Here is a 25410-nt window from a genome sequence, read left to right as displayed (position 1 = left end):
ACGAATGCTTCTAGCCGCTGTCACAGCTGAGGAGACCAAGGCACGGGGCAGGGGTGGTTACTGGTCAAGTCACAGAGGCGGGGATTAATGGCTCCAGCTTCAACCTTCAGCCTGTGCATGTCACAGGTGTTCCATAAATGTCGCTTTTCTGTGATATGAACACATGTACAGGTGACATGATCCTGTCAAGTATGCTGGGAGAGGCAGTAGGTAGAAATGGGACAGAAGAACCCCCCACCCTGTGTGCACCCCAATCCGGCTTTCCTGAGGGTCAGGGATTACGGGAGAGTGAGTGTGTACTTGACTGGGGTCCCAGGCGTTATCACCACCCTAAGGAGCTCTCTACACAGTCAGCATCAGACATCTGGTTGGTTTTTGGAGAGCCACTGCACCGTGCTCAGCCTCTCCTGGGCCAGATCCTACCTTCTCCCTAGATGTCCTTTTCGGAGCGTCTCCCAAATCAGCTCTCACAAAGCCCTCTCCGCTCTTCTGCCCCCAGGGAGCCGGGAGGCTGCCTTCACCTACGCAATTATTGCTGCGGGTGTGGCCCATGCCATCACAGCTGCCTGCACCCAGGGCAACCTGAGCGACTGTGGCTGCGACAAGGAGAAGCAAGGCCAATACCACCGGGACGAGGGCTGGAAGTGGGGTGGCTGCTCTGCCGACATCCGCTACGGCATCGGCTTCGCCAAGGTCTTCGTGGATGCCCGGGAGATCAAGCAGAATGCCCGTACCCTCATGAACTTACACAATAACGAGGCAGGCCGGAAGGTAGGCAGCAGGGAGGACACTGCAGTGAGGTCCTTGGTGACAGGGGTGGCGTCTGGGAAAGCCCAGCTCTGCACCTAGCTTCCTTCTGCTCCACTCTGGTGTCACGAGTGTGTGGCATGAAGCTTATTGGCTGAATAGAAAAAAAAAAAACAAACAAAATGGGTGCCTCTCAGCGAGGAGGGAAGAGGGAGGCTGATGAGTTCTCCAGGGCTCCACTGTCAGCTGTAGAAAGTGACTCTGGGGAAAGACTGAGGCAGTTGCCAGAGGCATCCACATCGACCAGCTTTCAGAGCAGCTACCCATTTCCTGTCGCCTAAACCAAGATCTAAGCCAATCCTAGAGGAGTAGGGCAGGATTTCTCCTGTTTCCTGCAGACTGGCTGGGAAGGGGAGGGAGCTGGATGCCCAGTCCATGAGAAGAAGCAGATGGGACTGAAGGGCCAGAGGAGAAAGCGAGGAGCCACAAGCTGCGGGTAGTAGAGGGAGGCAGGTCCTGCCAATGTAAGAACCAGCCATGGCCGTTGAAATGCATGAAGGCACCAATACATGAAGGAACCCTATCCCAGAAGTATTCACCCATCAGCAACCTGACCAGGCACTGAGGGACATGCCGGTCAGTGTTACCTGAGAGGGCAGTGTCCCTGGTTGAGGCCTGAGGCTGAGGTGGGTTTCTGAAGGCCTGTGAAGGATTAGAAGCGGGAAGGGGTTTGTGCTTTGCTCCATGAGGTATCTGCGAGGCAGGGTGGAAGGACTGACAGAGACACAGAGCTGTGGTGAAGCGGGGGGTGGGGTGGGGGGTGGGAGTGGGGGGGGTGTCCTCAGGCCTGACGAGCTCGTCACAGTTGGGTGGGCTCTGGGAGCAGGACAGCCAGTCCCTGAGTGTAAGTCTCGGGTTTTCTGTGCCACCACTTCATCTTTAGAACTGGTCTTGAAATGGGAAAAGCCAAGATTGAAGACAGTTCCCAGAAGGGCTCAGACATGAGAGTCTGCTGTTTGTCTAGGGGACCATGGCAAAGCAGTGTCTTGTTCTGGTGGAGCAGGTCCCCTGGGCCACGTTTCAGCTCATAGTGTCCCCAGGAGGTTGTATCATTTGTACCTTACTTTTACTGACGAAGAAACTGAGGCACAGGCAGGAAGCGATGCGCTAAAGGTCCCCTAGCACTGGCTCCCGGCACGTCTGGCCACAGTGTTCCCATTCTCTGCACAGATGTGTACATGGCTGCAGCGGCTGAGCCGGGGGCAGGGTCGCCTTTGCTCGGTCAGCTTCTGTCCTTCATTGCTGTACTGCCAGGGTGAGGAGGGAAGGCATCCCACTAAGATCTGACCCACCATCCTCAGTGCTCAGCCAGGGCAGGCGTGAGTTCATGTTGCCCACATATGCAGCACCCAGAGGGCCCCAGTGAGGAGTGTGGCTGGTGGCCTGCATACTGTGAGGGCATAGACAGGCCTGTATCCAGAAGGATAAGGGGCTACCCTACCCCCTTTCTTGTGCCCCCCTGACCACATGCTCTGTGCCACAGCCTCTGAGCAGCTTTGGTAAGTAAGAGAGACCTGGTCTTCCCTAGGATGATATCCAGGTAAATCGGGTGGCCCCAGGGACCATCTGTCCAGAGGGGTCATTCTGTGGGGGTCTCAGCTGTCCCTTCCTTTCCACTGCTGTAGTCAAACTCCCAGGGGGCCTGGAGGTCACAGGTGTTGCTTCCTTCCTGAAGCTCTCACTCCTTGGAGGCAGGCAGGAGGCAACAGCTTCCCTCCTTTATCTCCAATTTCCTTACCCCAGCTGCCTGCATGGCCTATGTTGAGGCAAAGCATGAGGCTAGCCCATGGATCACAGTGAACCAGGCTAGCCACTTTGGTAAGAGAGCCTCATAAGCTGCACAGTTGGTTTGAGGCACAAGGCTGTGGCTGCTGCTCAGTTATGCTACCCTGGGCCTGTGGCCCTACATGGTCACAGGAAAAGCTTAGTGGACTTCCTGGAAGAGGTAGGCCCCAAAGATAGCTGAATTTGGCTGATCAGAGGAAAGAGATGAAGGCCCAGAAGGATGGGACCTATGACAGAGTGGAGTCTGGCTGGTCTGTGGGTTCTTGGGGGATCCCCAGATCTGATAGGATGTCCTGATGTGGCTTCTCATTGTCCAGGTCTCAGGGGAGCTTCCTTCTCGTTCTTTCCCCACCTCTTTTGGGATGCAGCTTTGTCCCATAGCTTTCTCAGGACCGCCTTGGGGGTGTCCCTTACAGCTGCACCCTGGACCCTGGAGACAGACATGCTGCACATGGACACATTGATCAGGAGCCGTGGCAACTAGGTAGAGGTGCTTTGGCTCCAGAGCAGAGAGGGGTAGAAGTCATGGGAACAGGCTGCGGATAGACATTGGGTATGGATGGAGCACGGGCTGGGCCTGCCTGAGGTGTAAGGAGCACAGGAGGAAGGATTTTCCCCACTCGCTGGTGAGGACCTGTCTTAGTCAATATTCTATTGCTGTGAAGAGACATCATGACTAAGGCAACTTTTAGGAAAGAAAGCATTTAGTTGGGGGCTGGCTTACAGCTTCAAAGTTAGTTCATGGTCATCATGGCAGGGAGCACCGTGACATGCATGATATTGGAGCATTAGGTGGAAGCTACATCATTATGTGTAGGCAGAGAGAGAGAGAGAGAGAGAGAGAGAGAGAGAGAGAGAGAGAGAGAGAGAGAGAGGGAGGGAGGGAGGGAGGGAGGGAGAGAGAGAGAGAGAGAGAGAGAGAGAGAGAGAGAGAGAGAGAGAGAGAGAAAGAGAAAGAGAAAGAGAAAGAGAGACTGGGCCTGGCATAGGTTTTTGAAACCTCAAAGCCCATCCCCAGTGACACATTTCCTCCAACAAGGTCTAACTTCTAATCCTTTCAAATAGTGCCACTCCCTGGTGACTAAGCATTCAAATATGTGAGCCTCTGGGGGCCACTCTGATTCAAACTGCCACAGGACCCTTGGGTGTTTTCCCACAAAAGCAGTTCGTCTAGGGACCATGTACTATCCTGAGTGTGAGGGTTAGCTGGGGCCACTGGCCTAGGTCTGAGTCCCAGAGGATATTACTAATTGTAAAGCACACCCCTCCCCGGGACTTCCCAGCATATTCCAGGCTGCGCTGGACTCCACATGGCCGGTGAGGAAAGGCCCACAGCAGTTGGGCTTGGTAAGGATCGTGGTCTTGTTGATCGCTCGCTGCCTCGCGGAGACAAGACTCAACCTGACCACAGGCTCTGGAGCTTGTCAGCAGCTGGTGTGAGAGAAAATGGAGGGGCAGGAGAGCCAGGAGAAAGGCCACACATGCCTTCTGCAGGCTGCTGAGGGGCCACTGCTGCAGAAGCACTGACTGTGTGCCCTGCAAAGGAGGAGGACCAGTGTGAGGCTTCTGCCCTCAGTGGACTCCGGAACCAGTGGTCAGGGCATGGTGGGCCACTGTGCTTCAGCCTCTGATGGCAGGGGTAGTCACAGGGGAACTCACAGAAAGGCAGGCTAGGGACAGTAGATGCCTCTGGGGGAGGTGGCTGGGAGCTGAAGTCTCTCCCATTGGCCTTTTAGGGCCACATTATTTCTAGATTGATGTCACAGGCCACTCTGCTCCACACGCTGGTGGAGTACTAGGCTCACTCATTCCGGTTAGTGGTTCAAATCACAGGATACTTGAGGGAGGCAGACGTCTGGAGAATGGGCCTGAAATCCTCACAGCAATCTCTGTATCCTTGGATTATCTCTTTCCCGTCCCTTGGGTGGCAGGGAGAAGAGTTAATTACTCCATGGTCATGTCCTCAAGATTCCCAAGTTAGTGTGAATCAGAAAAAGGGGCCAAACTTTTGACTCATGGCTGAACGTTGTAGGAGAAAGATGGTTCAGAAAACACAGCAGCCGTGCTGTTTCCTAAGGGAGACAGCTGAGAGAAGAAAGAGATCTTCAGCCAGGCCTTGAAGGATAAACAGGAAGAAGACACCTAGCATAAGCAGGCATGGGACTCAGTGGTGGAGTGTCTGCATTCGTAATGCCCAGCATTAAAAAAAAGGAGGGGGGTGTTAAATCTTCAGAGAGCAGTAGGGGCTCCATGGTCTGAGGCTGGGTAAGAGGTAGTGAGGTTGCCCAGGAGGCTGGAATCAAATACCAGGCCTTACATGTCAGAAGTAGCCAGAAACAATGTAATGGCGGTGAGCTTTGGGTGGCTTCCTGTCCTTCCCTGACATGGCGAAAGGCCCTAGAGGTAGCAGGTGTCAACACCCAGGAGTTAGGGAAGTATAACAAGCAGCCTTTGGGCAATGTTTGGCAGCGTGCCCCTCCCTGGGTTAGGCAGAGGAGACTAGGAGGGTGCTCCGAGATGTAGAGGTGGTGACTCCTAGGGTTCTGGCACCTGACTATAGCTTCGGAGAATGCCTGTGTGGAGCAGGCCCATGACCCACTGGAGGGCGGGAACAGCGGGAATGGCTAAGAACGCCAAAGGCCTCTGAGGGGTGCAGGGAAGGAATAAAACAGAAGCCAGGAGGGTTCTGGGAAGGGAGGTGCTGGCAGGGAGGTGACCAGGACAGGGACCACCTGGGACCCCGCCGGACTGCACAGGAAACATCCCCCCAGTCTGCATGTTACGGTGGCTTCTGCCGTTTTCTCACCTGGCAACGTTATCTCCAAGTCCCCACAATGACATGGTATCTTCCTACTGGCTGTGGAGGTCTTGGTGTACCTACCCTCAGGGTGAAGTGTGCTGTGGAGCTCTGGAGGGTCCCGGGGAAGGATGGGCCGTCAGCAGCCCCTGAAGCAGTGAGGGTTGAGACCAGGACAGGCAGCCTGAGGACAGGGCCCCCCACTGGGACAGGCCAGCCCTGTTGGAATGTGCCTTGCTCCAGGGAGGTGAGCTAAGGGGGATGGAATTCCACCTGAGTGTGGAGTCACCTCTTGCTCACAAGGGGTGTTGGTCTTGTCCCTTCCTGCCCTGCCCTGTCTGGTCTGGGTGCTCCTGGGGGCTGGCTCTCTACTCTGGGCATGGCTGTAGGGAGGCCAGTGTATGGGGACAGCAGGGACCCAGCCCCTGGCAGCGAGGGCGAGGCCCAGATAAGACTTGCTCCACTTTGTTGCCGCTAGAAGCCACTTGCATACTTACCCAGAGAGAGTGGACAGTGTGGCATGTCAAGGGCCCGAGAGGCCAGGCCCCACCTCCCCGGAAGCCAGCTAGCAGTCCTCAGGCCACTGTGCTTACAAGTCCTGCCCCACATTTGGGACAGATAGGGGATCTCACCTTCAAAACGCAGGAAAGGTCTGCATCCTGGGCTCAGTGGATCCGGATGAGGGTGGCCTTAGGTCTCAGAGGCTTTTCCAGGTCTGACATCGGGGTAGAAGAAAACACAAAGCTCTTGAGGACCTTGCCTGTGCCCTCCCATGCTCACTAGCCTCTAGCCCTGAACTCCTGGGCCAACCATTTTGCTCCCACTCAGGGTTTTTACACACGCTGTCCATCAGGGTGAAGTTCAGCCCTTCTCAGAAGTCTTCTCTCCCCAGTGTCCACCTAGTCTCAATAATACCACTCTGCTTATTTATTTGTTTGTTTGTTTATTTATTTATTTAGAGACATAGTCTTGCTATATAACCCAAGCTGGCCTTGAACCTTCTCTCTCTCTCTCCCTCTCTCTCTCTCTCTCTCTCTCTCTCTCTCTCTCTCTCTCTCTCTCTCTTTTGGTGTTTGTGGGGGTTTAAAACAGAGTTTCTCCGTGTACAGCCCTCTGTTTTTATTTTTTAAGGCACCCCCCGCCATTTGAACTTCTTCTGCACAGCCCTCCATGTCTTTATTGTCCACTACCTCCCACTACAAGGTCAGCATCATGAGGGTCAGGACAGCCGAGTCGTCTCTGCCTGGAATGGTGCCTGGCACACAGTAGGGGTTCAAGAAAGGTCTCCAGAGTGTGTGCATGAGTGGCAAGTGTCTGCTCTTTCCCGGAAGTGTCTTGGGAGGAGGATGCCAGATGGAATTTGAGATTCCCAGTTAAATTTGGATTCAAGATAAGTAAGAAATAAATTTTATTTATGTGTGTCCCAAATGTTTTATGAGACACACAATTAGATGTCTTCTTTGTTTATGTCAAATTCAAATTTAACTGTTTTGTGTATTCTGAGTAAAGCTTATGCTGTGGTAACTATGGGCTCACATGAAATTGAAAGAACACAGAAACTCTGAGGACCTGTTGTTCAGCTCCCCCACAGTGACAGCCTGTAGAATTGTAGGACGCTGTCACCCCAGGACCCTGGCACTGATACCACGGAAGTACAGAGCCTGAGGACCGTGTGCCATTTCCCTCCTTCAGGACTCCCAGTCACCACACATCACTAATGTTTTTAATTTTGTTGTATTAGAAGGTTGGATAGAAGGAGTGGGGAAGGATGCAGCCGATAGAATCCCTTCTTGCTCGATGTTATCTCCTAAACTCACTCAAGTTGCTGTGTGCAACCATAGTTCTTGCCTCTCAGCAGTCACGTGACAGTCCACGTGACAGTCCATGGCTCAGAGGCGGCACACTTGGTTTAGCTGTTCCCCCGCTCAAGGACGTCAGGTTTGTTGGCAAGCTTGGACCGTTGTAAATAAAGCTGCGGTGAATGTGTGTGTACAGATTTTTCTACGAATGTGAATGTCTAGTTCTCTATGCTACATGCCAAGAGAGCCAACATACTGTTGCTGAGAGTTTAGCTTTATGATAAAGCAGCTAAGCATCCCTACAGAGGGATGTCAGCTTCGCATCACTATATGACAACTGCTGAGACCACTGAACTGTGAAGGGGAAGGGCCGCCTTGGCTCCTGGTTTTGGGGGTCCACAATGGGTTGATCCTCCTGATTTGGGTCTGTAGCAGCTCATCACAATAGGATGTATGATGGAGCAAAGCTGCATACTTCATGTCTGGAAGGTGACAGACAGGGACAGGGTGGACCATGTCCCACTTTCCCCTTTGAGGGCACCTTCAGTGACTTGAAAACTCCCTTGCCTCTTGAAGATCCCCCTGTCTATTGGGAAGCAGCCCTTTACTACATGGGCCTCCTGGGGACATCCCAGGTTGAACTACAGCACTGGCATTGCCATTTTCCACTCCCAGAGCCATCTGTGAGTGACCCAGCTTCTCCACATCCGTGCCCACACTTGGTGATAACACAGGTTTTTATTTCTGTCGCTGGGATGGGCGTGTGCCGTACGTATCTCAGCAGGGCTCTAGCCACACCTCCAATGGCTGATAAGAGGAGCATCTCTCCTTGTGTGTTTCTGCCATCTGTGTACCTCAGAGGGTATGGTGGGAATGTGTCTGTCCATCCTCTGGCTCCTGTTTTAGACTGCTGGCTTTTTTGGCTGTTGGTTTTGGACATTTTGAATTCATCTCTTCAGGCGCTTTTGTCAGGTCTGTGTTTGCAAGCCTTTCTCCGGTCTACAGCTTGTCTTTTTATCTCCATGACAGGGCCTTTCCCAGAGTGAAAGTGGGCCTGTTGTTACTGCTGTTTGTTTTTATACACTGTCTCACTGTGTAGCTCAGCTGGCCTTGAACTTGTGGGAGGAAAGTGCTTTCGAAGTTGGCTAAGAAACCTTTGCTACCCTGGGTCCCTAGGGTGCTTTATTTCTAAAAGTTTTGCATTTAAATTCCTGGTGTGGTGGCATGTGCCTGTAAGCCCAGGACTCAGAGGGCTGAGGCAGGGAGATTGTGAGTTTGAGGTCAGCCTGATCTATACAGTAAAGCCCTGGCTCAAAAAAAAAAAAAAAAATTAAGACTACCAAGTGAGTTCCAGGAAAGGCGCAAAGCTACACAGAGAAACCCTGTCTCGAAAAACCAAAAAAAAAAAAAAAAAAAAAAAATTAAGCATTTAAGCCCACTCATTTTATAACTAGATTATCCAGATGTTTTAAGCCTAATACAAAGCTTACCACTTCAACTATGCTTCCATATATGATTATGCAGCTCAAGGTCATTAGCATCATGAAACACTACCACATCTGTGCACAGCCTCCATCACACTTGTCCAGAGCCCCCATCATACCTGTGTAGGAAACATCACACTTGTGCCAGAGACACCACCATACCCATGCCAGAACCTCCATCCCCACACCTAAGCCAGGGCCTCCATCCCCACACCTATGCCAGAACCTCCATCCCCACACCTAAGCCAGGGCCTCCATCCCCACACCTATACCTTGTCCTCCATCCCCACACCTATACCTTGTCCTCCATCCCCACACCTATGCCAGGGCCTCCATCCCCACACCTATGCCAGGGCCTCCATCCCCACACCTATGCCAGGGCCTCCATCCCCACACTTATGCCAGGGCCTCCATCCCCACACCTATACCTTGTCCTCCATCCCCACACCTATACCTTGTCCTCCATCCCCACACCTATGGCAAGGCCTCCATCTCCACACCTATATCTTGGCCTCCATCCCCACACCTATGCCAGGGCCTCCATCCCCACACCTATATCTTGTCTTCCATCCCCACACCTATACCTTGTCCTCCATCTCCACACCTGTATCTTGTCCTCCATCCCCACACCTGTGCCAGAGCCTTCATCAAATTCTTTGATTTCAGCAACTTGAAAGCTGCAGCCTCAGCCCCAACACCCTAACCCAAAGCCTCCAGCCTCCAGTCACTGAAGCTACAAACCACAGCATAGACTCCCCACTTCCTGTCCTGGCCTAATGACATACTTTTCCTCTTTGCTTCCACAAATTTGACCATTCCAGAGACCAATTAAGAATCCAGAATTAAGCTAGATTGGGGTGTTTTTCTTCTGTGTCTGGCCCGAACTGGCCTAATGTCTTACAGGTTCTCATGTTGTAGGTGTGACTTGTGTGACAATATTCCTATTTTAGCTTGATTTTCATAGTGGTTGAATCTGGTTCCTCTGCTCAGCCCTGGTGCCCAGACAAGGAGTGTAGCCTCTAAGAAGGAATTGGACCAGGAGAAGGAATTGTAGGCCTATTCTGGATCTAGAGACTTCTTCTGAGGGTCCACCGGTGGAGAAGCAGGCCAGGATTGGTACCCGGCCCAGCTTAGGCTCTCCTGCCTTGTGGTAGAACATGCTGGATGAGAGGTGTGGCAGAGGCTGGGACCATGATGGAGATGAGAGTCCAGGACTAGGATATTGATACTGATGGAGCTAGAACTGGTCTAGAGAAACCACTGAGAACAGGTCAGAAGGGAACTGACCCTGGTCAGGGTGGAGGGTGTTCATGAGGACTAGGGTTTTTCCTCTTCATCCAATGTCATAGCCAGGGCTGGGTCCAGCCAGCTCCTGCCATTGATGCCACAGTGATAACCATGACCAGTATCCAGGGAAAGAGTGATGAGACAAGGGAGGAGTGGAAATCAGTGGCCAGATAGGGCAGCTCTTCCCAGAGAAACTGGCGAGGCCTGTGGGTCCCCAGCTGTCACTTTGCTCTGGGCTGCCAAGACCTCCTCGACTCAATCCCATGAAGACACGACAGCCCAGGCTTAGCTCAGAGAGTGATTGGACACCCTGGCCCCAGAGGAACTTGGGTCACTCATCCAGGAAGGTGATTTTTAGCGAGTTGTCACTGTCCCCCAGGCCCTCAGCAGGCCAGGATGTCCAGGAGGGAGAGCGTGGGAAAAGGCAGGTTCAAGTCCAGGCGAAGAAGACACAAGGCTCTTGTCATGGGGATTGACACAGGCAGACACAGGTTCTCTGCTAGGGGGACACAGGAAGTCTAATATCAGCACCAACAGTACAATCCCATTTAATCCCCACAACCGTTAACCTCCCGCCTGGTCACAAGTCTGCCTTCCCCGTTTTACACTTGGGAAAATGGAGGTGAAAAGAGGAAAATGGTCCAAGGCTACACCACACTCAAGTTACCCTAGACATCTGAACTCAACAATGTCTGGGGCTGACCTTTCTCAATCCCGACATCCCATGAGTGATTCCACAATATTATCCCAAAAGACTGGAACCTTCTGAAGCAACTCAGAAGCTTTGGTCCTCAGCCCCCAAGGTCCCACTCTCTAACCACGTGGGCACTGAGGGTCATTCAGGCACTGTGTCCTGTCTTGCTCTGGTTGTGGGGCCCTAGACATTGTCTTCCACCTAGAAGAGGACACCTGGGAGCCAGAGAAACAGCTGATTTAGAGGTTTATGCATTTATGTCTTTTTTGGGGGGTTTCAAGACAGGGTTTCTCTGTGTAGCTTTGTGCCTGTCCTGGATCTCGCTCTGTAGATCAGGCTGGCCTTGAACTCACAGAGATCCACCTGCCTCTGCCTCCCGAGTGCTGGGACTAAAGGCGTGCACCACCACTGCCCGGCTGCATTTATGTCTGTTAAAGCAGAATTCTGGGCCTCCACAGCTCTGGGCTTGTGCTGGGCAGAGGGCAAGCTTGGAGCCCTGAGCCTTCACCTGCAGGGTCCTTCTTGCTCTACTAGGTAAACATGAGCTTCGGCTCAGCGTTCCCCAGAGCCTAGCCTGGCGTACACTTGATGTCTTGGGGTGGTACAATCCAAGGGCTAGTGCAGACCGTGAGGTTGGGAGGGCTGCTTTCGTTCCTGTTCACAGTGTATGCTGCTGTGCATTTGGCTGGACCTGGCCTTGCTGCTTCTGGCCCGGGTGTCCTTAAGGCTGTCACTTCGCTTCTCTGTGCCTATTCTTTCCATCTGTGAAATGGGCTCATTTCATAAAGTGATGCTAACAAAATGATCAAATGAACTGAAGGTGTTTATGGTCACATTGGTAAACAGTCTCCTTAAGTCACATGTGACCTTTTGAACAAACTGCAAATGAGTACGATGAAGCCTCAGTTCTTTGGCCCAGGTTTCTAGGGCTTGGTGTCCATGTGTGGCTCATGGTTAGCTTATGACTTCCCTGGTACAGGAAGTCCCCGAAACGCTGGTGAGCACAGGGTATTCAGAACTTAGCATTAATAGAGAAACTTAGGAAGGCCTCCATAACCGGCCACCTTCCCGGCCTCCAGGAGCAGCCATGTGATTTCCCCTAGAAAGAATCTCCCATGTGGCTGACCTGGCAAGAGCTTACTGGAAAGTAGCCAGAGGAGAGGAGGGCAGTGTGGTGGGGCAGAGGTGGGGCGCAGTGACGCCACAGTGAGACCAAGACAAAATGTGCCCACTAGGCACACAATTGCTTTCTTTGTCCCCAGGAGGGGGACTAGAACTCAAGGTGTTATCAAATGAGTGAGGGGAGACAGCAGAGGGGGATTTGAGCAGGCTAAGAGGCATGGCATGGTCCCGCAGGGACTGTAAGACTGGCTCCTAGAAGCCCAGCCGTCACCTCTCCTAATCCTGGACACTTGTGTCCTTTGCAGAAAAATTCAGGTGTGATAATATACTGAAGAGGGCGTTCTGCCTAGCCAAGGAGACTCACTGGCAATGTGCGTCTGAACCCAGGGAGATGGCTCAGGGCGGGGGTGTCTGCCATGCCATAGGAAGGCTTTCCCTGTTCCCCGTGGGATGATATGTCACCTGCCCACTGCATGGAATTGGGGGGGAGGTCCAGGCAGCAGCTGGAGGAGTACAGCAGGGCACTGGCAGGAGGGGTGGGGTCTCCAGCAAGACCTGGGCCCTGGCTGTGGGCAATGCCAGCCTCAGCTGCTCACTGTGCTGTACCATATGGAGACTAGACATACTTTGTGTGTGCTCATCCCATTCCACATATGCCTCATAGCCACCCTCACCTCACAAGAGAGGGCCTGTTGTTATTCCTGCCGCAGGAGGAAACTGAGGCACTAAATGAGTGGTATAGCCCTGTCACCCACCTTGGCAGGCCACACTCTGTCCATCCCCTGTGCACCTGCTTCTTAGCCCTCTACTGTGTGTGTCCATGTACTGTGTTTAGATGGCAGGGCTGGTATGCTGCAGTCACAATGACTAGCAAGTTGCACACACCTTGTTTTTGCAAGACCTTCACTATTTACACCTTTTCCTGGTCAAGCCTTGCAGCTCTGTGCAGGTGAACAGTGTCACTGGGCCCCTGGTGTAAGCAGGCATGGCCACTGAGGCTCAGCTGGGTCTTTGTGCACCAGGAGGGTTGCGCTGCAGGGAGCTGTTCTCCTCTGGGCAGGTGGGGTTGCTGGCCACACCCCGCTCTAACTCTCAAGAATTCCAGTTGGGCCTTTGTTCTGTGCTGGCAATAGAAATGGCCTGGGTGTGGGAAGAGCTTCCTCCCAGTCCTGACTGTACTGCTTATTTGCTGTATGATCTTGAACAGTTGCCTGTCTCTGAGGCTTAGTTTCCCTCCTCCTTGTGTGTGGGGGGGTTCCAATAATAGACTTCTTGGATCCACTGTGCAAGCTCAATGCCTGCAAAGTCCTAGATGGCCAGTGTTTCACTGTGGAACGCTTGGAGCCCTGAGCAGCTGCTCGGAGACTGCACGAGTCTTAGAGGCAGGGGTTGCAGAAATAACACGAAAGCCACAGTTGTGTTCTAGGCGCGACGGTTTGTTTGTTTGTTTGTTTGTTTATAGGGGTGGTGGTGAGGCAGGATCTCACTCTGTAGCCCTGGCTGGCCTGGAACTCACACAGATCCACCTGCCTCTCTACCTCCTGAGTGGTGAGATTAAAGACCTGCACTACCACACCTGGCTAGAACCTATGTTCTATTCCTAAGGCTCTTGCTAGCTCTGTGCTCCACCTTCTTTGAAGCCCTGCCCAAATAGCATGTTGGAAAGATCTGGGGGGATGGAGCTGTCTGGAAGCCACTGAGATTTGTTACTTCTGAATAGGGAGGGCCACAGGAGACCAAGCCACTGTGTGGCATTATGAATCCCCTGAGATGGGTCTCTAGATCAATCAGTCATACTTGAGCTGCTCCTCAGTAGAGAGAGCTGCCCTTGTCAAATCCAGGACCTGCAAACTTCTCCACAAAGCCTTGTCTACACCCAGAACTTGTGTCCACACTCCTGGCCGCTGCATCCAGCAGCTGCCCTCCTCCTGGCTGCAGACTGTCTGGTGGCCTGGAATATCCTTGCCCTGTTCCCGGAAGCATCGGTGCCACCCAAGGACAGAGCCTTGGCCTCGCCTCTGGCTATGCGCTTCCTTTCACACCCCACAGGTGGGACTTCACCTGCTGCCCCATTTCTGCTCTACTTCAGCTACCCAGGATTCACCTGTGCACCAGACCCTGTGTTCAAATCTCCTGCAAACAGAATCTGCCCCTGCCTGGTGTTCCAATTCATCAGCCTCTTCCTGGCAGCAGTATGACAGCCCCCTGGCTTGGGGCTGCAGTCCTTCCAAACGTGGCTTGTATCCTTCATCCTCTGTTACAACCTCACATTAATTCCCTTCCATCTCAGCATAGATCCCGAAATCTTCAAAATATCCGTCAAGACCCTCCCTGATCTCTGTCCTCCTCTGTTCCAACGCCACCTCCTGCCTCCTCTTTGCCTATTCTCTTCCTCCTCTTCTGCTCTCCTCACTGGTCTCAGACATGCTGGGTATTCCCCTGCCTCAGGCCCTTTGCACTTGCCAGTTTCTCTAGACTGCTGCACCCCCAACCCTCACCCCACCACACATCCTCAAGTCCTTGCTCAAATATCACCTAAGAAGGGTTTTCCTGACCACCCCCCTGGAAACTGCCCCCATCTGTCTCGCCACTTCCTGTTCCCGCCCGTGTTTTGTTTTCCCACATAGCGCTTCGACCACCTGACATAATATTGGGAGTTTGCCAGAGATCCCAACGTGACTGGGAAAAGTCAGAGCACTTGCTGTAGAAGGCATCCTGTGGGAGGGCGCAGGCCCAAAGATTCCTTCCCACCATGATCAAGTCTGTCCCTCCATACCTTGCCCCACTGGGCCAGTGGAAAGGGTTTATTTCAATACAGTTCTCGTCATATGGCAGGCATTATTCTAAGTACTTTGTATGTATTATCTCACACAGTGCTCATAAGAACCCAAGAGTTGGCCACTCTTACAGTCTTCCATTATAAATATGGAAATGGAGGCACAGGCTCAGTGATTTGCCCAAGATCATGTGGCCAAAAAATAAAGAGCCAGGACATGTATCCGGGAAGGGCAGGGTCAGAACCTACATTCACCATACTCCTCTTTGTACCTGCTCACTCCCTTATTTGTTAAATACGTGTCTACTTCATGTTAACTACAAATTTTGGAGATGGACATATACATAGATGACTAAGAAAATGGTGCCCTCCATCAGGGAGTTCATAATCCAATAAGAAATATTGAATAAGTCAAGATCGGGAGAGGAAAATGTCCCCATTCAGTAGACATGTGCTGACACCTGTCATGTGTCAATTCTGGACATCAGAGATGAAGCTTTGCTGCTGGTTTTGAGGGGCGTCCATTGTGACAGTCTAGGGAGACCTGACAGCAGAAATCGGATCTGACACAGAGAAGCAGAAGCATAGGACATTGTGGGAACCCAGAAGAGGAGGTTTCTGTGTGGGGACTGGTTGAAGTGAACAGATGGCTGAGTGGTAGCAGCGTGGCTGCCTAGGTGTGTGGGTAGATGGTTGTGTAGGTGAATGGAAGGATGGAAAGATGGATAGATAAGTGGGTGGTGGGGGATGGGTGGATAGATAAGTGAGTGGGTGGATAGAGGGGAGGGTGAAAGGATGGATGCAGAGATGTTTTACTATGTAGACAGAAAAGGATTTGGAAAGGATGGATGTGTGAATGGATGGGTGGGTGGGTGGATGGATGGATGGGTGAATGGATAAACATGTGAATGACTGGGTGGGAAAGTTGGAGGATGGATGGATGGGTACGAGTGTGAATGGATAAATAGATTATGGGTATATGGATGCGTGTATATATAAATATTTGAAATATGGACAAGTAAGAGTCAAAGAATGCAGGATGCATGGATGGGTGGATGGATGGATGGATGGATGGAGAGTTATTTGGAAAGATTGTTAGTTGATTGAATGAACGAGTAAAAAGCTGAGCTCATTGCTGGGAAGTTGGACACTTTCCCAGTGAGATCACCAGACCAGCTGAAAGAAAGGGCTGCAGAGCCACACATTCATTCACTCAACAAATGCCAGCAAGCCCCTATTTGTGTGTCCGGTACTGTGCTAGGCTCTGGGATTAGGTGTGGCACTTGCCTTTATAGAGCTGACATTCCAGGGGGAAGTCAGACAACAAATAGTCCGATGGAGAGAGAACCATTGTCAAAGAGTAATAAATGCCACGACAGAAAAATAAGGCAGAGTGAGAGGGCAGAGACGACAGGAATGGACATTACTGGGGGAGGTGGAAGAGATCTCTCTGAGAAGGTGAACTGTGAACAGAGACTGAGCCGTCTGGGGAGTACCACTTGAGTCAGAGCATTCAATAGTCCAGAGGCCAGTGTGGCCCCACCAAGTGAGCAATGAGCACAGGGGTGACAAGGTCACAGGCAGGAGTGCTGGGAGCAGGGGGGGGTGCCCTGGAGGACATGGGAGGGGTCTGCGTGGAGCAGGCACATCTGGGAGATGAACAACTTGCTGCTTGGGTGTGAAGGCTTTCAAAGGCAGTCAGTCTGGCTAGGCTGGAAGCCAGTGGAGACCACTGAATCTGGGCTGGTTTGCTGTAGAGAGCCCCCCTCCCTGCTCCCCTGGAAGGGTTCCCAGTTGGGAGGCCATCAGCATTTTAATTACGGCTCCCAGTTCTCAATGGTTTGCAGCCCAACCATGAAACAGGCCCTGGGCAACATGTGGCACTTCAGTGATTTACTCCCTCACCATTCTATATTCAGTGCCCCTGGGTGCTGTCGTCCGAGTTTTCAGAGAGAAAAAGAAATGGAATGTGGGAGCAGGGTTAAGTCTGGGATTTTAAGTGCATCGATTCATTTTTCAGTTATTCTCTGAGATAAGATTTCTCAGCCTTCCCTAAGTTACTGGCATCCACTGATGTGGGGCACAACTGTCCAGTGCTCTGCTTCTCTTCACTCTGATAGCATGCATGCTTTCTGCCGAGCGGTGGCTTTGGAGGCTACCACAAGACAGGCATGGGTTCCCACTCTCTGTCTGAGGCTTCCCCCTTCACCCCAACCCAAGGCCCAGGGTCCTACAGGACTCTTCAGACTTCACATGCCCATAAACCACCTGCAGAGTGGAAACATCCTCTGACTGATAGCTAGTCTGGGCAGGGCCTGAGGCCCTGTATCTCCTCCAGCAGCCTCCCCTGATGCTGGGTGCTGTGGCTGGAATGTATATCCCAAAAGTTCGGGTACTGAAAACTTAATCCCCAAAACCAAATGCAGATCTAGAGGTGAGACCTTTGGAAGGTAATTAAGGGTAGACGAAGTCTAGAGGCCAGTCCTCGGAGTGACATCAGTGGCTTTATAAGCAGAGGAGGAGAGACCTGAGCTCCCACACTATTCTGTCTCTGATGTGACATCCTGTACCATGTTGTGACATGGCACAAGGTCCTCCTAGATGTGGGCACCATGCGTTTAGGTTTGCAGCCTCTAGAATTAAGCTGAATAATTACCCACCCTCTAACCATCAGTTACAGTCACAGAGAATAGCCTGAGACATTGGCTTTGGGACCACAACTGGGCAGCAAGGATCTTGACCTGTGCCATCCAATAGAAATCTAATTAAGCCACATGGGTAACATGTTCTAATGACAACATCAGAAAGACAAAAAGAGTCCTGGGGAGGTGACTCAGGGGTAGAGCATTTGTCTAGCAATCACAAGGTCCTGGGTTTGATCCCCAGCACTGAAGAGAAAAAAAAAGATGTTGTTAAAGGGAATAAGGTAATTTATTTAATCTATTATCATCATTCAATATGTAACTGATATAAGAATACTGAGGTCTTGTGTGTTGCTTTTCCATAATAGTTGTCTGTGATCTAGCATGTGTACTGATAGCACATTTCATTTCAGGACATCATATTGCTTCCAGGATGCCCACTCTACCCCTATAAGTTCCAAATCTGACTTAGGACTGGTTGGGGAAAGGCAGCTTCACTTCCCGGGTCCCTAAGGCAGCTATAAATATCTGCTGTGGACAATCATGGGAAATGAGAAGGTTGGACTAGGTCCTTGCTGCCCTTCCCCTCCCAGGTGGGCCAGTGGGTCTGTTCTCTGCCACATTTAGCTCACATAGCCTGGGAATGGCTTCTCTTACCAGTCCCCAGTTTTGTGGACAAAAAACCAGGTTCAGAGATGCTAAGCAACATCCTCAGAGTGACCCAGCCAGGAGGTGACAGACCTGGGGCTTGAATCAAAATAGTGGAAACTCCTTCTCTGCAGTAAGAGACTCCAAATCTTTTAGCATGCCATGACTTCAGGGGAACTTCCAGACCCATTCATTCTGCAGATCTGCTGAAGTGGCCTGGACCCTGAAGCCAGAGAGCCTCTGGAATGGCAAAGAAGGCATAGCATCTTTGGTTGGCAGGACTGGGACAGCCCAAGTCCCTGGGAGCCCTGGGTCCTAGCTCCTGCAGCAAATCCTAAGGTTTAGAACAGCACCAGGGAGTCCATGTCCCTTTAGCCATGCCCGCCATCTGTGCCTTTGGGAGAGGTCTGTTACACTCAACTGGAAATTGCCATGGGGTCAAGACCAGACACTCAACCAGAAGAACCCCAATTTCATCCAATAGAAATCAAATATAAGTCCCAGCTAGGAAAGTGTATCTCAGAGGAGATGCCCCAGCGTGTATGTCCCAGCTACTTGAGACCAGCCATTCCTAACTCACAGACGCCTGCTGAGCATCTCCTAGGAGGCTTCTTCCAGATGCCTCATGGACCACACAGCAGAGAGCTCTGCACAGTGAATCCAGCAGCAAATCCTCTAAAAACTTATGGCTGGGAGGCTAGGGTCATGCCCGGGAGTCTGACAGAGGAGTGTGCTAAAGCTGAGGACCCAGGGGAAGGGTACCACAAGCAAGACAGCAGCAGCCATAGGGGTCTTGAGTGAGAATAAATATGGCTTCCCCCGAACACCTGGTACCAATTGTTCACTGAGGGTGTTTGGCAGGGCTGAGAGGCAGCAGGTGTCCTGGGCACCAGAGGGTAGGGTGAAGTTGTTTTCTTTTCTTTTTTTTTTTTTTTTTTTGGTTTTTCGAGACAGGGTTTCTCTGTGTAGCTTTGCGCCTTTCCTGGAACTCGCTTTGTAGACCAGGCTGGCCTCGAACTCACAGAGATCCGCCTGCCTCTGCCTCCCGAGTGCTGGGATTAAAGGCGTGCGCCACCACCGCCCGGCTGAAGTTGTTTTCTTAAGAGGTTGCCACTTGGCTTCTGATAACTGCCCACATCCCCATCCCATTGAAGCCTGGCTATGCCCAGATGTGTACTAGATTCCAGGAGGGGGTATGGCCCAGTACACAGTCTCTCAGCAAGTCTTTCCAGAGTTCTGGGGGGTCTCCACACTCCTTCCTTTCCTATCCTGGCCATTGCTGAGACACACCTAACTTCTCTCCTGTATCTCACTGACTCTTTGGTCTTTGTATCATTTGGACTTCTGTCCAGGCACTTCTGCTACTGGAAATGCCCTGGATTTGCTTCTCTGCATGCCTCAAAACTCACAAGTCCCTTCCTCTAGGAAGCCTCACAGGCACATCACTTGCTTGGCCCATAGAGAATGCAGAGGCTTCTGTTTGGACCAGATCTGAGGAAGAAAGATTCACTGGTCTGTCTCCCTAACTATGCAGAGTCTCCTGAGGAGAGAGACCTTGCCCCACATCATTAGCACCTGATGTAGACCTTAGCAGAGGGTAGGTCCCTCTAGATGGCTCTGGAATGACAGAACAGAATTTTCTCCCCTGCCCATTATTAAAAGTACCAGAAGAACTTTTGTAGCTCAAATGTTAAGTGGTCTTTTAATAAAAAACCCATTACCAGATATTGTTGTAAATGCTAAAAGATCAGAGAGACAAAGGAACAAGCCACAGCCACCACCTCTTACCTCACCCACTCCTCAGCCTGAAAAAGCCTCTAGTTCCTGTCTCTTCACGTCTTATATACCTTTCTCCGCCCAGCCATCAATTCCTGGGATTAAAAGCGTGTGTGCTTCCCAAGCAAAGGCATAGATCTCAAGTGCTGGGATTAAAGGCATGTGACTCCCAAGTATTGGGATTAAAGGTGTGTGCCACTACTGCCTGGCTCTATTTCTCTCCTAGACTGAGTCAATCTCATGTAGTCCAGGGTGACTTTGAACTCACAGAGATCCAGATGGATCTCTGCTTCCCAAGTGCTAGGTTAAAGGTGTGTGCTCCACTGCCTGGCATCTATGTTTGATCTAGTGGCTTGTTTTGTCCTCTGATCTCTAGGTAAATTTTATTAGGGTACACAATATATCACCACAAGCTTTGAATGTTCTCATGTGCCTGTCCACAGCTGAGATCAAGTCAGAACTTAGAAGAGCCTGAGCCAGACTTCTGGAAATTCAGCCCCCATTGACTCTGCAGGGCTGGGAAGCCCAGTTTTGGAGGAGAAGCAGGCGCCAGCCATACACCAAGTCAAGGCTGTACTTCGCACACACAGGGGCAGCTATGCTTAGCGCTGCTGGCCCTACAGTTTTCTTTTCAGTAGCTTTATTGAGCCATCTGTGTGTCACACAATCACAGTGTATGGTTCAGTGTTTCCTAAGAGGTTCATAGAGATACACACCCACCACCCAAATAAACTTAAAACCTTCAACACCCAAAAGAAGTTTTTGGTAACTACTGACAGTCGTAGGTCAAAAAGCAAACCAACAAGCCCTGTGTCCCAGTAGAGGGGAGGTGTAAGCAGGAGGATGGGGAATTCAAGGCTAGCTTGGGCTATGTGAGACCCCATCTCAGAAAAACAAGAAGTCAGCCAATCAGCCGTCATCTTACCCTTGTTCCCCTCTCCCCCAGTTTCCTGGTAACTACTGACCTATTTTCTGCTTCTGTGGATTTGCCTATTCTAGATGTTTTCGTGTAAGTGGGATCATTCTATGTGCAGGTCTGTGACAGGCTCTGTTCATTGTTAACGTGTGTGTAGGGCACATCCATGTTGTAGCATGCTGCTTAGACCTGGAAGGTCCCCCCAAAGCCCACCTGCTAAAGGCTTAGTTGTCAGCTTAGCGAAGGGACCTTAGGTGTCTGGAAGTGCGTCTTTGAAATGGAGAGTGAGACCCTTACCTATCCAGTCTCCAGTCTCTCTGTCTCTCTGTCTCTCTTTCTCTCTCTCTCTCTCTGCTTCCTGGTTGCCATGAGGTGAGCAGCTTTCTACTGAGTGCTCCCACCATGATACACTGTGATACCACAGCCCCAAAGCAACAGGGCCAGAGCAAGCATGCAAAGAGACCTTGGAAACCACAGGTGTAAAATAAGCCTTTAACCCCCGTGAATTGGTGACCTCAGGAATTTTGCCATGGTGACAGAAATCTGAGTAACAACACTTCTTCCCTTTTCACGGCAGAAGACTCCTCCATTACATGGAAAGAGCGTGGTCTGTGGTGTCAAAGCCAAACAAAATGCAGAGATTAATCTCTGGATTTTTTTTAAGGAAATAAACTAAGCATAGGAATGCAATCTGAAACATATATGTGCATACCTTAGAGGCCTCTGGTTTGGGGGAAACAAAGGAGAGTTGGGAGCTTTAGGAGGGCGAAATCTATACAGCTTGTTTTGAGGTAAGGTCTGCTGGAGCTCTGGGTGCCATGTGGTACGTAAAGCTAGTCTTCAGGTCACAGTGGCTATTCTATGGTCAGCTCCTGAGTGAAAATATCCCTAAGGACTGATGGGTTCTGGTGGAGGGCCCACCCCACCCCTCCTTTCCCATGGCCCCTTGACTGTGTTTTAGCGGAATATGTCAAGTAGCCTCCATTTGCAAGAAAAACGAATTTGTCCACTGAGGGCCCTGGGAGCTGCTCCATTCCAACTACTGTGGTTGTTGCTGCAAAGAACACGTGTGGGCTTGGGCTTCCGGTCTGCCTTTTGTTCTGTCCTTGTGCCCAGGCCCTGCCACCTTGGAGCTGTCTCCAAAAGGGCACAAGTCTAGAGCCAAAAGAGGAGGAGGAGGGACTGACAGATGCCCGGTCTTAGAGTGGGCTGCATAGGCCATCCCTATCCTAGACCTCCAGGGGCTGGTCAGAGCAGCAGGCTGCTGGGTGCCTTTCTGCATTGGTCCTCACCCCTCAGTCGAAGATTTGAAGAGAAACCCATTGTTGGCAGTTGATGTGTGACTACTTCCCACCCTAGGGTATAAGTCTCTCACTGCCCACCCGGCTGCCCACCTCTAGGCCTGACCCAGGAATTAAATCGTCATGTGGCGCAAAGATGAACCAGAATGAGCAAAAGAGCAGACAGGCAAAAGTCCACTCCCCATGTCTCAGAGATTGCTGGGAGCATGTGGGTTTGCCAGCTCTCCATCGCTCTCATCACAGGCCGGGCCACCCAAGTGTCTCACCCGAAGCCACAGTCTGTAAGTCTCCACTCAGCTTGAACCGTGGAACAGTCCTGAGGCCACGACTGCCCGTTTATCAGCTCAGGAGAGACACCAGGCAGGGGTCTGTACTGTGAGCAGCTACTGTCCCCAGGGCTCAGCCACTGCCCTTCTGAAATGGCTCTAAGTGTCCATGGGAGCCCTGTGGAGGGATTACAGCAACCTCAGCTTATGGTGAGAGAAACCGAGGCCTGGCCCGGGTCCACTGCCATGCCGGGGCCTCTCTGCTGGCCTCCCGCTTGGGCTCACACCATGTCTGAGGGTGTACATAGGCATATGTTTGTGAGAGCATGCACGTGCAGGGAAGATGAAGGGGGTGTGTGTGTGTGTGTGTGTGTGTGTGTGTGTGTGTGTAATGAGGGGTGTGTCATTGTGGGAGTGTGAAAATACACAAATGTGTCTCGTATATAGTGTGTGAACACGTTATTTTAGGGAGGACGTGAGTATATATGCAGATGAAATCTGGCACTGCTCCTGTGGTAATGAGTGCAAAGGTGTGCAGCCTGTGGAGCTGTGTGGTTCACCCACAGAAGGGAATGTGTGTGGGTGTGTAAACACTTGTTGCATCTGGCTGTTTGACCACAGCAGACCTGCGCCAGGCATACAGGTGTACCCAGGAAGTGTGAACCCAAGAAGAGACAAGACTGAGCTATTTATGAAGTACGAGTTTCCTTAAGACCCCAGAGTTAGAGGACAGGTTCCAGACAAGTCCAGGAACTCAAAGACAGCACGGAGTCACACAGCCTCTGTGAGCCAATAGACAAGGCTTTCAAAGGCCTCCGCTTTACAGCAGAAAACCTCTCTGGCTGTGGCCCAAAGCCCCTTTTCCTGGCCACGTCCTCCATGCTCAGGGCTGCAGCATAAGGGCTGCGGTGGCCCCAGTCTGTGGAATGCAGCCATGCTTGCATCCACCTGAGCCAGATAGGGGAACCGGCTGGAGGTGAGTGCACTCAGTGTGGCTTGAAGAATGCGACCGAAGAGAAAATACCTCAAGTATTTCCAGAAAAAGCTGCTTCCCTCTTTCATCTGAGTCGCCCAGAGGAACACAGCTGCAGCGAAGTGCAAGGCAGGTTCTGGCTCATGATGGATGGGCCAGAGGAAGAGGGGAGGGGAGCAGAAGGGGAGGAGTGAGATGAAGAGAGCAGTGAAGACTGGGGAGTGAGAGGAGGAGCAGGGGGAGGAGGAGGAGCAGGGGAGGAGGAGGAGCAGGGGGAGGAGGAACAGGGGAGGAGGAGGAGCAGGGGAGGAGGAGGAGGAGAAGGGGAGGAGGAGGAGCAGGGGGAGGAGGAGGAGCAGGGGAGGAGGAGGAGCAGGGGGAGGAGGAGGAGCAGGGGGAGGAGGAGGAGCAGGGGAGGAGGAGGAGCAGGGGGAGGAGGAGCAGGGGAGGAGGAGCAGGGGAGGAGGAGGAGCAGGGGGAGGAGGAGGAGCAGGGGAGGAGGAGGAGCAGGGGGAGGAGGAGGAGCAGGGGGAGGAGGAGGAGGAGCAGGGGGAGGGGGAGGAGGAGCAGGGGGAGGAGGAGGAGCAGGGGGAGGAGGAGGAGCAGGGGGAGGAGGAGGAGCAGGGGGAGGAGAAGGAACAGGGGGAGGAGGAGCAAGGGGGGGAGGAGGAGCAAGGGGAGGAGGAGGAGCAGGGGAAGGAGGAAGAGCAGGAGGAGGAGGAGGAGCAAGGGGAGGAGGAGGAGCAGGGGAGGAGGAGGAGCAGGGGGAGGAGGAGGAGCAGGGGAGGAGGAGGAGCAGGGGGAGGAGGAGGAACAGGAGGAGGAGGAGCAGGGGAAGGAGGAGGAGCAGGGGGAGGGGGAGGAGCAGGAGCGGGGGAGGGGGAGGAGGAGCAAGGGGAGGAGGAGCAGGGGGAGGAGGAGGAGCAGGAGAAGGAGAAGCAGGGGGAGGAGGAGGAGCAGGAGAAGGAGAAGCAGAGGGAGGAGGAAGAGCAGGGGGAGGAGGAACAGGGGGAGGAGCAGCAACAGGAGGAGGGGCAGTGGGGGAGGAGGAGGAGCAGTGGAAGAAGGAGAAGCAGTGGGAAGAGCAAGTGCTCCCTGCCTCAGGATGTTTTGTTACAGCATGCTATCACAGAGGATCTGATCACCTGGATCCCTGCTCACCACCTGAGGCACAAATGGCTCAGAATTGACGCCTCAGAGGGAACCAGGGAAAGAAGCTACAATGTCAGCTAACTCAGATTCTCAGTCTTCAGACCCCAAGATCCTGACCTCCCCATGTCCTTTGAATTTATAGTTTAGGGTGGTGGTGGTGGTGGTGGTATGTGTATGTGTTGGGCATATGTGTGCTTGGTATATATGTGTGCAGGTCCACATGTGCTGCGGGGCATGTGTGTGTGTGGAGGTCAGAGGGCAACCTCAGGTGTCACTCCTCACCTTCCACCTTCTTTGAGACAGGGTCTCTTTGCTCTTCATTGTGACATACACCAAGCTAGCTGGTCTGCTAGCTCCTGGGAATCTCCTGTCTCCACCATCTGTCTTGCTAAAGGAGCGTTCGGATTCAGATGTACATGTGTCTATGCCCAGTTCTATGTGGGTTCTGGAAATTTAAACTTGTCCTCCACTCCTACAGCAAGGTTTTACCCACTGGCACCTCCCTGTCTGTCCCCAAGTCCTTTTTAATATGCAAACCAGTCCTTAGTAACCCAGACCATATTGTTTGTGGCCCCAACCCTATCAACCTGAGACTATTTTACACACACATACACACACACACACACACACACACACACACACACACACACACATACACAATCTAAAAGAAATAAATAAACCTATGATTCCAGCACTGAAAAGACTGAGACAGGAGCATTGGCCACAGTTTAATCAGATCCTATCTCTCACATACATGGAAGGATTTCTGTAGCAGTCAGGACATTTTACAGTGTATTAACACAACTCAAGCTGGTTAAGGATGGAGAATTCCTGGAACTAAGGGTCCTGTGGCAATGAATCCAGGGCCAGCTTGATCCCAGGCACAAATACTATTCCCAGGAACCGGCTGCACACATCACTTCTTCGTAGCCCACTTACTTAGTCAGTCGGTACCAGACTCAGCTTCCTAAGCTGGCCAGATGTCTGTCCACAGTTGTGGGCTTCACTTTCCCATTTGTTCATCTCTGGTAAGAAACAGCCAACATATTTTCAGTTCACACCTAATTCCCAAGACTGACTCTGATTGGCTGTGACTGGGTCAAGTCACCAGCTGATCCTTACCAATGACTGGTGTGAACTAGGGGAAGTGACTGGTGAGAGCCAGAGGCGGAGTGGTTGTGGGAA

General features: G+C 52.0%; 1 protein-coding gene and 1 long non-coding RNA gene across 2 annotated transcripts in view; one reads left to right on the top strand and one right to left on the bottom strand.

The window, feature by feature from the left end:
• The window catches only part of Wnt7a (Wnt family member 7A), a 49256-nt gene that overhangs the window by 17282 nt on the left and 6564 nt on the right, over positions 1 to 25410 (top strand). The window contains exon 3 of the mRNA XM_052719887.1: positions 500 to 771. Coding sequence (XP_052575847.1) covers positions 500 to 771 — 272 coding nt within the window. The remainder of the gene's footprint in view (positions 1 to 499; positions 772 to 25410) is intronic.
• LOC128098592 (uncharacterized) overlaps positions 778 to 25410 on the bottom strand; it is a 115117-nt gene continuing 90484 nt past the window's right edge. Inside the window, exons 3-4 of the long non-coding RNA XR_008214293.1 lie at positions 6022 to 6104; positions 778 to 901 (exon numbers count right to left, since the gene is read on the bottom strand). This is a non-coding gene — a long non-coding RNA (uncharacterized LOC128098592). The remainder of the gene's footprint in view (positions 902 to 6021; positions 6105 to 25410) is intronic.

This window comes from Peromyscus californicus, unplaced genomic scaffold (assembly GCF_007827085.1).
Source record: "Peromyscus californicus insignis strain IS unplaced genomic scaffold, ASM782708v3 Scaffold_6__1_contigs__length_162567912, whole genome shotgun sequence".
Classification (NCBI taxonomy): Eukaryota; Metazoa; Chordata; class Mammalia; order Rodentia; family Cricetidae; genus Peromyscus; species Peromyscus californicus.
Note: the sequence above shows the minus strand (reverse complement) of the source record. Positions and strands in the feature narration are given on the sequence as shown.